At 31.5% G+C, this 13,805-nt stretch overlaps 3 protein-coding genes across 3 annotated transcripts; all 3 read right to left on the reverse strand.

The window, feature by feature from the left end:
* Nucleotides 1-798: 798 nt before the first annotated feature.
* LOC133038964 (uncharacterized) lies at nt 799-2,137 on the reverse strand. Its single transcript, XM_061117688.1, has 3 exons — nt 2,094-2,137; nt 1,422-1,506; nt 799-1,302 (listed from the first exon to the last, which is right to left on the reverse strand). Exons 1-3 carry the CDS (start codon nt 2,135-2,137, stop codon nt 799-801), a joined length of 633 nt encoding a protein of 210 aa, XP_060973671.1.
* A 2,811-nt stretch (nt 2,138-4,948) lies between these two features.
* Nucleotides 4,949-6,475, reverse strand: LOC133028965 (uncharacterized). Its single transcript, XM_061116756.1, has 5 exons — nt 6,370-6,475; nt 5,812-5,989; nt 5,613-5,724; nt 5,392-5,523; nt 4,949-5,308 (listed from the first exon to the last, which is right to left on the reverse strand). The coding sequence occupies exons 2-5, from the start codon at nt 5,985-5,987 to the stop codon at nt 5,084-5,086; spliced, it is 645 nt and encodes a 214-aa protein (XP_060972739.1). The 5' UTR covers nt 5,988-5,989; nt 6,370-6,475; the 3' UTR covers nt 4,949-5,083.
* Nucleotides 6,476-11,145: 4,670 nt separating this feature from the next.
* Nucleotides 11,146-12,673, reverse strand: LOC115725499 (uncharacterized). Its single transcript, XM_030655042.2, has 5 exons — nt 12,586-12,673; nt 12,121-12,328; nt 11,898-12,000; nt 11,680-11,808; nt 11,146-11,604 (listed from the first exon to the last, which is right to left on the reverse strand). Exons 2-5 carry the CDS (start codon nt 12,324-12,326, stop codon nt 11,365-11,367), a joined length of 678 nt encoding a protein of 225 aa, XP_030510902.2. The 5' UTR covers nt 12,327-12,328; nt 12,586-12,673; the 3' UTR covers nt 11,146-11,364.
* Between the last annotated feature and the right edge of the window lie 1,132 nt (nt 12,674-13,805).

A 13,805-nucleotide genomic window follows, 5' to 3' on the forward strand; every position in this document is an offset into this window, starting at 1 on the left:
GCATATAAACATGTAAAAAGGGATTGAATTGTATTGGGTGTTATCTTTTGTGGAGCGGTGTTGTCAATAGAAAAGTTCAAGAAAAGATTGAGAACAAGTATAAAAGAAGAGAGAGAGAGAGAGAGAGAGATTGAAAACAAACATTTCTCTTAGTTGCTAAAAGTATAAGTTTGGGGGAAATGTTTTCCTTGTGAAAAATTTGGTGTCTATTTTCACTACAAGAAAACTAACTTTTGTCGGCGCATTTTTGCGCCGGCAAAAGTACACTAACTGCGCCGGTAAAGCTTTGCCGGCGCAGTTGTGCGCCGGCAAAGATTATCTGGGAAGCTTGGTCGGTAAAAGACTTTTTACCGGCGCGTAAAGTAAATGCGCCGGTAAAACTTCTTTTTACCGGCGAGAAATCACGCCGGTAAAAAATAAGCGCCGGTGTTAAAAAATGCCCTTATCCGCTATGAACCTGCTTTGATAAAGTTTTGCCGGCGCAATAGTGCGCCGGCAAAACTATTGGCGCCAATCTGACAGTTGGCGCCAATAGTTTTTGGCTACTTTTACCGGCGCAGTAATGCGCCGGCAAAAGTATTAATTTTTATTTTTAAAAAAATTTAATTAATTATAATATTAATTAATTAAATATAATTAATTAATTTTTTTAAATAATTATAATATTATATTAACAAAAAAAACTAACATAATTTACATTGAAAGATAAACGAACATTAATTATATTATGTTCTACTAAAATGAGTATATAAACAAAATGTTAAATGTTTGAACCGGATAATAAAAAAAAGTACAGTTCTATAGGCGGGTAATGTCGTCATCGTTGTTTCTCTGAGTCTCGAGAGGCTGCGATGACGATCCGACTGTGAGCAGCCCGATGATCCAAACACTGTGAGTGGGCAATGGTGGAAGATCCATAGGAGGCAAGTTGAAACCCGGCACAGCTCGAGAAAGATACTCAAACTGATCTTGGAATCGTCTGAGGTAGAGTTGTTGTGTCTCATACTGCTGCCTCGTATGTTGAGTTGTCTGCTCCGCTTCCTCCACTTTTTTCTGTAAAGCCTCGTACTGTTCCATTGTAACAGTCGGTGGGGCTGAAGGATGCGTGGCAGGTGCTCTTTTGGCCCCAACTCCCTTCAGTCTGGGGAGATGGCCAAAGCCTCTAAGATGTCGAGATCGTTCCCCGAGTACTTGCGTCATAACAGGTAAGTCTCGGGGGTACTGTGTAGGATCGACATCAGGCTCATCGGGCTCATCTTCAGTGGGCGCTGGTTGAGTTGCCGCTATTTCAACCATTTGCTCCTAAAACAAACAAATAAGTTAAATGGTTAATTATTAACAAAAAAAAAGTTAAATGGTTAATTTTAATACAAAATAAATTGAAAGAAATAAATAAAAATTGAATTAAAATGTAAACTTACGTAAGCTTGTTGTGCGTACTCGTTGCGCCAATTGTTGCCTTTATGGTGAAACTTTTGAAAAGTTTCCACCGCAGCTTGCGCTCTCCTGTGTCGGGGTTAGCCTATTTTCAAGAGAAAATATATTAGTATTGTTATTTTACTAGAAAAATTTAAATGAATGATAGTTAAATATAAACTTACCCCCTCGACAACATGTGAAACAATAGGCTTGGAGCCCCAGCCTCCTAGAAATTTCATCTTACCCCGACTTTCTTTATTTTTCGTCTTGCTCTACTTTGAAATTAATAATTTTTCTAACAATTAATTATTTATTATTGACTATATAAATTAAACATTACTAAAATTAGAAATTTTAAAAAAAATGTACCTTTTGTTTGTCTGTGCTCCAATAAGCGATGCAGTCACTCCACACCTCTTGAGTTACTCCCTCAGGAGGTGACATGTCGGCCCTCTCCTGTCCAAGCTCCTCAATGTTTTGTATCCACTTTTTCTTGCGGTACCGCCCTCCAGCCACGTAAACCCTTTGACATCTCGTACTCACCGTAGTCTACGAATGTAGGGTTATCTCGTGGGAGGACAAACTTGGTCTGCAAAAAGTTACACATTAATACATTAATTACGATTTAATAAGAGTATAGTAATTTAGAAATTAAAAAAATTATTAAGACATACCTCAAGTCTATCCCAGAGGGCATTGATGTCAGCTCTACTGACATCTTCCCATTTGAATTTATTAATGGGGATAGACATCCGAGTCATCCATTTCGCCATATTGTTGAATTTTTTTCCGTTTTTGCCAACGGGGGTGCCAGTCTCTGCGTGCAGCTCAATCTGTAACTTGGCAGATTGTGTTTTGGAGAGCTCCTCCTCAACATTCTTGCCTTTCTATTTACCTCTGACCCCTTTCTTTTTCGAACTGCTGCCACCTGGTGTAGACATACTACATATACAACACTTTATTATAATTTGGAGAAGCGTATTTAAGAGTCCTTACTGACTCCGCCTCTCTAAACGGGTCTAAGGTATTTCGTGCATGTGTAAAATTTTAAAAAAAAATTATCACTATGTGATAATACAAATACATTTGTTAAATCCTATCTTTGGTGTATAACCAAAGAGATCAAGAAAAGATAATACAAATTAAATTTTATGCTATTTTACAATATCTTATCATATACTTTACAATATCTTATGCTCATTTATACTTATTATATGCATACTTATTTACATACATACATACATACACAAATTAAATTTTATGCTATTTACATACATATATACATACATACACACACATATATATATGCATACTTATTTACATACATACATATATATATACATACACCAATATACACATACAAATACATGCATACTTATATATACACACCCACACCCACACCCACACCCACATACACATACACATACACATACACATACACATAAATACATACACACATACATACATACATACATACATATACACATATATATACACACACCCACATACACATACATACACATATATATATACATAATCCCACATACACATACATATACATACATACATGTATTTATACACACACATACATTTATACCCACATAAATATACATACACATACATACAGAAATACATACATATACACATACATACACAAATCTATACATATAAACATTAAAAAAAATTAAAATTAAAAAAATTAAAAATACCTTAAATAAATTGGAGGAGGTGGGGCTTGGTGGTCTGCGGTGGTGGCTGGCGTAGCTCGGCCGCCGTCGATGGTGGTGGTGGCCGACGGTGGTGGTGGTGTTGGAGGTGGTGGTGGTGGTTTTTTTGAAGAGAAAAAGAGAGGGATTGAGAGGGATTGAGAGGGGGGGTTAGAAATTGAGAGAGATTGATAGAGAATGAGAGAGAATCAAAGAGAGATTGAGAGAGGGGGGCTGAGAGGTTTCAGAGAAAACCTAGGCAAAAAAATGAAAAATGGAGGAGAAGAAGGGGGCTTCGTGCTCCTGATTCATATATATACTTTTACCGGCGCATCCAATTGCGCCGGTAAAAGTGTTTTAAAATCTGACCTAAGTAGCCAAAAACGAGCGTTTAAGTAAATACTTTTACCGGCGCAATAAATACTTTTACCGGCGCACAATTGCGCCGCTAAAAGTATTCTCACTTATCACATCAAAATCCACACGTTTCCTTTAACACTTTTACCGGCGCAATGGTGCGCCGGTAAAAGTATTCCCACCTACCAAGGAAATCCACGCGGGAAGTTTCCCTCTCTTTTTTTGAGAATTTTACCGGCGCAATTATGCGCCGGTAAAAGTAAACAAGCGCCACAATAAATGAAATGAAAGGCGGCAAACTTCTCGCGCCTGTTGGCGCTTCATTTGGTAACTTTTACCGGCGTATTCGCATTGCGCCGTAGAAACGGACTTTTACCGGCGCAATAATGCGCCGGCAAAAGTAAAGCCTAAATGGAAGTGGGATTTCAGATTTTGTTTTATCTCGACAACCTTTACCGGCGCATTTGACGAACTGCGCCGGTAAAAATGCCTTTTCTTGTAGTGTTTTCTCAATTTTTAGAAATAAAGAGGAATTTGAGGTATGTTAATTTGGGATGTGAATATCAAGATTGGTTGTGAGTTTTATATACTTACGGTACATGTGAGCATAAATGATTATCTTATCCACCTGTATCTAGCCTTAAATATAAGGCTAATTTAGATTTTCGTCCTCTGAACTTTGACATGTATTAAATCATGCCCCTGGTACTTTTCTGCTCGTTAAAAATTCTCCTCGAATTGTTAAGATTGTTGGATTTAAAGATTTTTGTCAAATTTTACGTAAAGAAAGTCTGACGTTGATAAAAATTTAGAGGGCACAATTCGGTACAAGTTAAAATTGGGGCACGATTTTGTAAATATCAAAATTCGAATGGCACGATTTAGAATATGGGCAATTGTCATATTAGCAAAATTAAATGAAATTAGACAAAAGTTTTTAAATCCAACAATCTCAATAGTTCACATGAAATTTTCAACGACATGAACAGTTCAAAAAGCATAATTTAGTACATGTCAAAATTCAAAGAACAAAAATCTTAATTAACCTAGTTATTAATAGTATTTTCACCATCAAAAGAGTTAGAGCATCTCTAATAATAAAAATACAAATAACTGTTGGAAATGCAAATATAACTCACTTTGTTAAAAATCTAATCCAATAATGTACTAAATCAAGATGCAAATATATCACATAACAAAAAATAATCAAAATTTAGATAACAATAAATGTTATTCTTTTATATTTATTATTATCTCATTTTTAATATTTTATTATTATATTTTAAATAACATGCTCATTTACTTGTATTATTATTAAATTTATATTTTTTTTTATTATTATTATTTTATATTTTTTTAATAAATTAATGAGTATTAGATGACAACAATAGCAAAAAGTAATGTGAAAATATCACAACCATTTTTTTGTTGTGCAACAAAACAAACCATATTTCATTTGAGGAGGCTGGTGTTAATAACGATTTGGATTATGAATTCAAAATTTAACAAAAACTAATTGAAAGATGAAAAAAGTCAAAGTGATAAGTTCCTACACTCCAAAAAGCAACCAAAAACAAAAGACTTCCAACACAGCCATTGTTCTAGGCTGCTGCTTCTACTTCTTTTTCTTCTGATGTAGTTGTTGTTGTTGTCTTTGGCCTTGGATAATGTTTAGCAGGCCTAAACATGTCCAAATCAACTTTGGGACCCATTTTTAAGACTTGAACTTCATAATACTTTCCATCCGTACATTCCAACGTAAGATAATAATAATCGAATCCTCTAATTATGACATTTATAATCTCCCTAATCTCCAAATTAACACCCTACATATACATATAAAAAATCGATACAAACAAATATCAATAAATAATAAACTCATTATATTAATGAAGCAAAACAAATGTACCTGAAGTTTGTTATATTCAGCAACTGCTAAATTAGCTGCTTCAATAGTATATTTATATGAAGTACAGCCCATGATGATTTTCTGATACCAGTTCCTTTTGTGTTTATTAGGAAGATAATCAACATGAAAACCCTAAATATAGATTAGAAGAATTAATATTAGATCTAATAATGAATGTAGAATTGGAGAAAGAGAGATCTAGAAATAAGAATAGTACATACATCAGTTTGAAGGAGTTGTTTGTGAACAATGGCCCAATCTTGTTCAAATTCATCATCTTCATCGGATAAGTATGATAAGTTTGTGTTTGGTGGTAGTTTAGCTTTATTTTCCCTAATAATAATAATCAGTATAACACTATTCATAAAAAGAGAAAAAGAGAAAAGCAATTAAAAATAATAATAATAATAATAATAATACCTTGCTCTTGTTATCCTTTCATCTTCAACAAGAATAAAATCGTTGTCATCTTCATCTTGAGAGTCATAATCATCATCTTCTTCTTCTTCATGGGATGATAAATCTGTTTCTTTTTTCTGTGTGTCTGCTGCTAACAAACATTTGCCTTCCTTAATTTCATCAACCACCTCTGCCATCTCTGCCATTAGATTATCAGATTAGAGTACTAACAAGTTGAGTAAATATTCCCTCGAAAATAGATTAGACAACTAATTAGCATCGATCAGATATATATTATAGAAAAGCATATTAATTTCATTCAAACAAAAACAAACCGATGGTGTGTAATAATATAATCAGAGCCCTAAAACACCAAAATTAATACTAAATAGGATAGATGCTATATATTGATTATTCCCACAAATTAAGTATTACAATATATATTTTTCAATTATCGGATCAAAACAACGTAGGTTATTAGGGCTAGGCTATTGATTTGAAATAAATGTATTAACTCAAAACAAAAAACAATCAAACTAAAATTGGAGAAATTGAAAGAAAAAAGAAGAAGAACTAAACCTTTTTAATTAGTTTTTATCTTGAAGCAAAAAAAATGGAGAAATTGGATGCTCTCTGATCTCTTCTCTTCCGTTTGCTTTTTATGGGGTTATATATATATATAGAGAGAGAGAGGTTTTATTTCATATATAACACGTTTATATTCTATTATTTAAATTTAATTACACACTTTATTCACCAATATTAACTTAATATAAAAATAAAATAACCACCAATTAATTACTATTTTTTTTTAGAATAATTACTATTTTATTTAATATTATAAAATAACAACTAATATTATTTTATTATTTTTTTTTATTAATAATGAAACTTTATTAATTCAAATCTTCACTACAAGAAAATGTTCTATTACCGGCGGAACTATTAGGGGCGGACTAGATCCGCCGGTAATAGTATGGTTTTTTTTAAAATGAAAATAATAATATTGAAGGAATTGCTTTGTGCGGGAATTTTCCCGGTTTTAAATTTCAAATTTATTACCAGCGGACTATTACCGGCGGAAGTCCGCCGCTAATAACATTAAATAATATTTAAATTTATTAGCAGCGGACTATTACCGGCGGAAGTCCGCCGCTAATAACTATTACCAGCGGATCTTATTATTACCAGCGGACCTCCGCCTCTAATAGTTTTTTATATATATATATATCAGTATTCTTATTTGTCTATCTCCCTCTTTGTCTCCCTCTTCCTCTCCCTCTTCATCCCTAATATTTTTGACCACAAACATCCATCTCTCCTTCTTCATCCTCAATATCAAAACCTTTATTCACCTCCCCTTATTCATCGTCAACTAGCAGCCCACCGTTTCGACCACACAACGACATTCACACCGCCTTAGCCGTTGTCGATATTCCCACCGCCACTGCCGGACTCATCTTCATCATTGTTTAGTATATATGTATAGTTAAGATTAGTTAAATTTTATCTTTCTTTTCTTTTATCTCACAATTTTTCTTAATTATTTGCAGCTCATAAGATTGAAAATTACTTCAATATTAAATCTGTAGAAGGTACATGAATATTTGTATATTTATATATATATGTTATCCTAATATGTGTGTGTTTCTATATGTGTATTTTTTTTTTATATTTACTTTTAAATTTTATCAAAAAAAAAAAAAGAGGGAACACCAACTGTTTGATAAAAAATTATTTCCATTATGTTCATTCAATTATATATAGATCAATTTATTTCATTGTATACTTTGTAATTTGTATAAAGATTATAGTGTATTCTTAATTTTTTTTTCTGGTCATTTATTGGTTTGTTAAGAAAAAATTTGAGTTAACTTTATTTAGAGAAGTGTAAATTATTATTGGGGTTTTCTTGTATAGTGTTAAATTTTTATTATTGGTTTCTAATCAATGTTGTCTTTAAAATCATAATGAAATTTCACGATGATGAAATTTAATATTCATATTAAATGTAATTTGACTCTAATTTTACTTTCTCTACAGGTGATTTATTACATGTTAGTCAAGAATTAAGGCATTGCACTGGACTTGAAGAAAAAAAAATTGTATATTTATAGACTTTTGTGTATATCTTGTAATCTTATATTTGTATATAGCAATAGAGAATTTGAGAGATAACTTTCTTATAGAAAACCAAATTCTCCTTATTATTTATTCTGTTATGGAAAAGTTTGAATGTATATATTTTTTACATTGTATACAATTTTTTAAATGTTGGTATACATAAATGTACTTGATGATAAATATTTTATATAATATTAGCTCTTGAGTATTCTTGATAAGTAAAATGGTAAAAAAGTTAAATATATTTAATATTAATTTTATATTTATTATTTTAAAGAAAAAAATTATAAATATTTATATTTAAAAGTATTACCGGCGGATAGATCCGCTGCTAATAATAGTGTGAGTTTAATGATCTGACACTATTATTAGCGGCGGGTGTGTCAGTCCGCCACTAATAATAGTTATTAGCGACCAAGTATTACCAGCGGATTATTACCGGCGGACCCCGCCGGTATTACTCTTTAGCGGCGGAAAATAGGATTATTACCAGCGGAGTGGTCCGCCTCTAATAACCATAATTGTTGTAGTGCTTTCAAAACAAACGAAGCAATTACAGTAGGTAAAGAAACACTACTAAAAATACGATTAGCCTCCATAAGAGAAGATCGCGTCAACGCATGCACAATCTTATTAGCAGATTGTTTGACAAAATTAAAAGAAATATAACCCTTTGGATGTCCACTTCGTGATAAAATTGAAACAAGAAGCGATTATTATTGAGTTGTTTAACGAACATTCCCATTTCTGGCTGCCACAGCGAGGCCAAGATATTTTGCATTTTGTCAAAATCAATCATTCGATTAGACAAAAACCTTCCCACCAAACACCATCTATCATCTATGCGTTCATCCTCTCCTCCTACATTCACTACAAACCCTTCCAACTCTTCCTCTTCGATCTGAAAATTGAAAACATCCTCCCCTAATCCTCCCATATTTCCACTGCTAGACGACATGTTTCAACGAATCCAAAACAAACTTTACGGACACCGCAAAACTCAAACTATCAAACATATGTCAGATGACAAGACAAGTATATATAATATGATATCATTTTAGAATATGTAATTTGTGTTTTGATGCTATAATTATGACAAGAGGAGGATGATAACACTTTCTATTTTACATTATTTTATCCTTATTATTTATTTTTTGAGATTAGATAACCATTAAAAAAATTCTTCTCAATTCTCTTATTATTAAAATTAAAAAATAAATTGCATAATTAAGTTATAAAATTATATCAAATTTCAAATATTTATATTATTGGGATATTGGCGGCTAAACCACCTGAAGTTTACGGTTTGTAACACTTAACCACAAAAACCGAAATTTTGGCGGCTAAACTACCTAAACCCTGGTTCCGTTTTGCTCTGCACACCTCCGTCCAAAAATCACAGTTAAATGCCACAGTGGACTGTCCACGTGGTAAGTTTTTAGTGGTCCACATAATATTAATTTTAACAAATAATTATAAATATTAAAAAAAATTAATTTTTTTTTACTTTTTTTAATTTAAAAAAATTAAAAAATTATTTTTTTTAATTTTTTTTTTCTTTTTCTTCTTCTTTTTCTTTTTTAAAATTCCCTGGAAGATTGTGTTTTTCACGGACTCAACAGCTTGGGGTTTCATTACCAATCCCATAAGCGATAGGGCGAAGAGTCGTGACTGTGACTCACCGGCGATGACGACCCACGACTCGTTTAGGAGATCCGATGCATCGGATCGGGTGAGTTTTCGAAAGTCACAGGCCGAAACGTCATCGTGGGAGGACCAAGTTCAGGACTTTTGGTATTGGGAAGTGTTGGGATGAGTGTGGGTGACATTCCAAAGGACGTCGTGGAGAAGAGAGAGACATGAGTGTGTGTCGAAGATGACGACGGAAGAGGCGGAGGAGACGAAGTCGGTGACGGAAGGGAAGTAAGGAGTGAGGTGAACACCAATGGCGAGAGTTATGAAGAGGGCTCCACTGAAGAAGAGCATCTTGAAACAACTGAGATGCCATCCGGCCATGCCCATGGAAACCAGAACCACCACGAAGGCAGCCATGATACCCAATTGCAAAGCTCCCAACATTTTTGGTGAAATGGGAAGTGAGATGAAATCAATCAAGATCTCTTCTTCCTTCCACCCAACAATCTTTTCCTTTGATCTTCTTATTTTTTATTTTTTGCAAAAAAATAAAATAAAGTTCACTCTAGATTTAGATTGTGTTTTTCATTAATTTTTTTTTTTTTGGAAAATTTTTGGTGATATTTTAAAAGAAGAAGAAGAAAGAAGAAGAAAAAGAAAAAAAAAAGTAAAAAAAAAAAATAATTTTTTTAAATTAAAAAAATTAAAAAAGAAAAAATTATTAATTTTTTTTCTGATTTTTTTTAATTTTTTTAATATTTATAATTATTTTTTAAAATTAATATTATGTGAACCACTAAAAACTTGCCACGTGTACAAGTGTGTACACGTGGACAGTCCACCGTGGCACTTAACTGTGATTTTTGGACAGAGATGTGCAGAGCAAAACGGAACCAGGGTTTAGGTAGTTTAGCCGCCAAAATTTCAGTTTTTGTGGTTAAGCGTTACAAACCGTAAAATTTAGGTGGTTTAGCCACCATTATCCCTATATTATTTATATGTCCAACTATTGTTCACGTGACAAATAAAAACTTCATCGACTATATCTTCACACAAAGTTTGGAGGTTGCACAAGAATTTGACTTGACAATGCAAATACACACAGGGTATGAAATAAAAATGAAATTTTAATCTCTTCATGGTAAAATTTTGCTTGTGATTTGGTGTAACTCAATCATGTATTAGTTATATATATATATATATATATATATATGCATATTTGATAAAGTTTTGTCTCCCAAATTAGCTCACATTTGCATCTCAATTATGTTATTGGGAGAACTGAGTTTGTTATGGTTCACTATTGAAAATCACCAATAATTCTAAATTAAGTTTCCAAGTTACTATCTCTTTCTCCTATATGTCATATGTGCTTACTATAAGTATAACTAAAAGCATGATGTTTTTTTTTATTTTCTACTTGAGAGTTTGAACAAATCTAGTTTGCTCTAAATATATAGCAGTGTCCCAAAACACTTATGAGAAAAGAGTTCCTTCCTTGTGTCTCTTAATTTGTTTTCTTGCATTTTAAGTTACTGCTTTCTACAATAGGTTTACCAATCCTTACTCCTTTCTTGTGACAGGATGAGGCTCATGTTGATAACGATTTCGATTATGAATTCAAGGTTCATCTTTTTATGATTCTTCAACTCAATTCATGTCTCCTAAACCTTTTTTATTTTCTTCCCAACTCTACCAGCAATATAGCAAGAAATAAAATATCCATGACAAAAACTAAAGATGAAAAAGGTAATAACTTCCTACACTCCAAAACGAAATGACAACATCGAAATAGCACTAAACAAAGTCTTTGTTCTAGTTGGAGGCTGCTGCTGCTGATTCTTCTTCTGATGATGAAGTAGTTGTTGTGGTTGTTGTTGGCCTTGGATAATGTTTAGCAGGCCTAAACATTTCCAAATCAATTTTGGGACCCAATTTTAAGACCTTAACTTCGTAATACTTTCCATCCGTACATTGGAGTGTAAGAGCATAATATAATCCTCCAGTCATCTCATACATCACATTTATAATCTCCCTAAGCTCCAAATTAGCACCCTAATCATCACAAACAAATTAAAATTTATTCATTTCAATATATAAATAATAAGTAAGCAAAGAAAACAAAGCTACCTCGAGTTTGTTATATTCAGCAATTGCTAAATTAGCTGCATCAATAGCATATTTACAAGAAGAAATGCCCAAGATTTTCTGATACCAGTTCCTTTTGTGTTGATTAGGAAGATAATCAACATGAAAACCCTATAAACATGAAGAATTAATATTAGATCTAATTAATGTACAATTGGAGAAAGAGAGAAAGTATTAAGTAATAGTAAGAATACACATACATCAGTTTCAATAAGTTGTTTGTTCACAATGGCCCAGTCTTGTTCATATTCATCATCTTCTTCATCGGATGAATCTGAAACTGGTAGGCTAGCTTTAAGTTCCCTAATAATAAGTAGAACAAGAATATTATTAAAACTAATAATAAATGCATAATAATATATACATAAAAAGAAAGAAAGAAAAGCAATTAAATATAAGAAACAACAGCAATAATAATAATACCTTGATTTGGTTATCCTTTCATCTTCAACAAGAATAAAATCGTTGTCATCTTCATCTTCATCTTCATCTTGAGAGTCATAATCATTATCTTCTTTTTCTTCTTCACCAGATGATGATGATGAATATGATAAATCTGTTTCTTTTTTGTCTGTGTCTGCTGCTAACAAACATTTGCCTTCCCTAATTTCATCAACCACCTCTGCCATCTCTGCCATTAGATTATCAGATTAGACTAACAAATTAAGTAAACCTAAACTAATACTTATTAGGATATATAGATGCTATTGATTATTCCCACAAATTAAAGTATTACAATATATTTTTCGATCTAAACTCAAAACAAAAAAACAATCAGAACATGCACCTCTCAATCAAACTAAAATCGGAGATTCACGAAGAAGAAATTGAAGCAAATTAAGCAAACATTCAAAAAAAAAAAAAAACTGAATCATAAGAGAACCGAACTTTTCTATCTTCGAAATCGTTGCTCGGCTCTTTCTTCTCTTCGATTTGCTTTTGTTTGGGTAAATAGTAACTCGGGGTTTCTTTCGATATATATATAGACGAGAGTGAGAGAGGATTTAATTCAGGATCAATTTACTATTTTGCCCCTCGTGTTTAAATAATAATAATATTTAAAATTAAAAATAATAAAATATGTATTTTTTAGAAATTATTAAGTGAAAAACCAATTAATGACATTAAAAAAAAGTAAAATTAAATTATTTTTTTAAATTAATTACACATGTAGCACTGACATGTTAGTAGTCTAATTGTCATATCATTATTCTCTTTGGTACATGTAACAAAACCTGATAGAAGTACCATTTTATGACATAGTTTGGGTAGGAGTTACAATCTCTGTTAGATACAATAACACGATTCGAAATTCACACAAAATAAATGAGTTTGGGTGATTTTTGAGTTAACACGGCTAATTCGTTTATTGAACGTGTATATTCTATTGCTTAAATATAATTAAACATTAATTTATTTATTTATTTATTATCACTATATTCAGAAATATAAATTTTTTATAGTTATCATGAGTAATATAAAATAACAACTAATCAATTACTATTTTCTTAGAATTTTTTACAAAATAAACTAAAATTTTTAAAAATATACAAAAATACATCAATATGAAAAAAATTCATTTTAAATTTTCAAATTTAATATTTACAAAAATATATTTTCAGTAAAAATAATAAACTATTTTTTTTTAATTATTTCATATTTTATTCATAGTTGTATTATAGTTCTCATAAAGTTGTTTTTTGATTATTTTTTGTTGTTTCATAATTTATTGAGAGTTATCATTATGTTGATTTCTTATTATTTTTTAGTTTTTTTTTTTTTTTACTTTTTGCTGAGAAAAATTGTGTATTTTGTAGTTTTAAAACTTTAAAAACGTATGTTTATAAATAAAAACTTCAAGCCATACAAGGTAGTGACATGACACTTTAAAATCTCTCTAATTAGTATTATTTGTTGTCTTCTTAATTTTCTCATTTTTTAATTTTTATTAAGTTTATAGTTGAACTCTAAACCTAATTATTATTATTTTGAGAAAAATAATCTTTATTCAAACTAAATTAGCCATAAAAATGTCGAGTAGTGATGCCGAAGCATTACTAGCATTAATCTAACAACCTGACAAAGAACGAGAGCTGCGAGCAATAAAA

This window comes from Cannabis sativa, chromosome 6, assembly GCF_029168945.1.
Source record: "Cannabis sativa cultivar Pink pepper isolate KNU-18-1 chromosome 6, ASM2916894v1, whole genome shotgun sequence".
NCBI classification, from domain to species: Eukaryota; Viridiplantae; Streptophyta; class Magnoliopsida; order Rosales; family Cannabaceae; genus Cannabis; species Cannabis sativa.

Coding starts and splice junctions, on each gene's coding strand:
- LOC133038964 (XM_061117688.1), bottom strand. CDS start 2,137: ATGTCAGTAGAGCTGACATCAATGCCCTCTGGGATAGACTTGAG. Junction 1,507..2,093: donor CCCTCTGGGATAGACTTGAG/GTATGTCTTAAT, acceptor ACCCCGACACAG/GAGAGCGCAAGCTGCGGTGG. Junction 1,303..1,421: donor AGTACGCACAACAAGCTTAC/GTAAGTTTACAT, acceptor TGTTTGTTTTAG/GAGCAAATGGTTGAAATAGC.
- LOC133028965 (XM_061116756.1), bottom strand. CDS start 5,987: ATGGCAGAGGTGGTTGATGAAATTAAGGAAGGCAAATGTTTGTTAGCA. Junction 5,524..5,612: donor AACAACTCCTTCAAACTGAT/GTATGTACTATT, acceptor ATCTATATTTAG/GGTTTTCATGTTGATTATCT. Junction 5,309..5,391: donor CTGAATATAACAAACTTCAG/GTACATTTGTTT, acceptor ATGTATATGTAG/GGTGTTAATTTGGAGATTAG.
- LOC115725499 (XM_030655042.2), bottom strand. CDS start 12,326: ATGGCAGAGGTGGTTGATGAAATTAGGGAAGGCAAATGTTTGTTAGCA. Junction 11,809..11,897: donor AACAACTTATTGAAACTGAT/GTATGTGTATTC, acceptor TCATGTTTATAG/GGTTTTCATGTTGATTATCT. Junction 11,605..11,679: donor CTGAATATAACAAACTCGAG/GTAGCTTTGTTT, acceptor TGTGATGATTAG/GGTGCTAATTTGGAGCTTAG.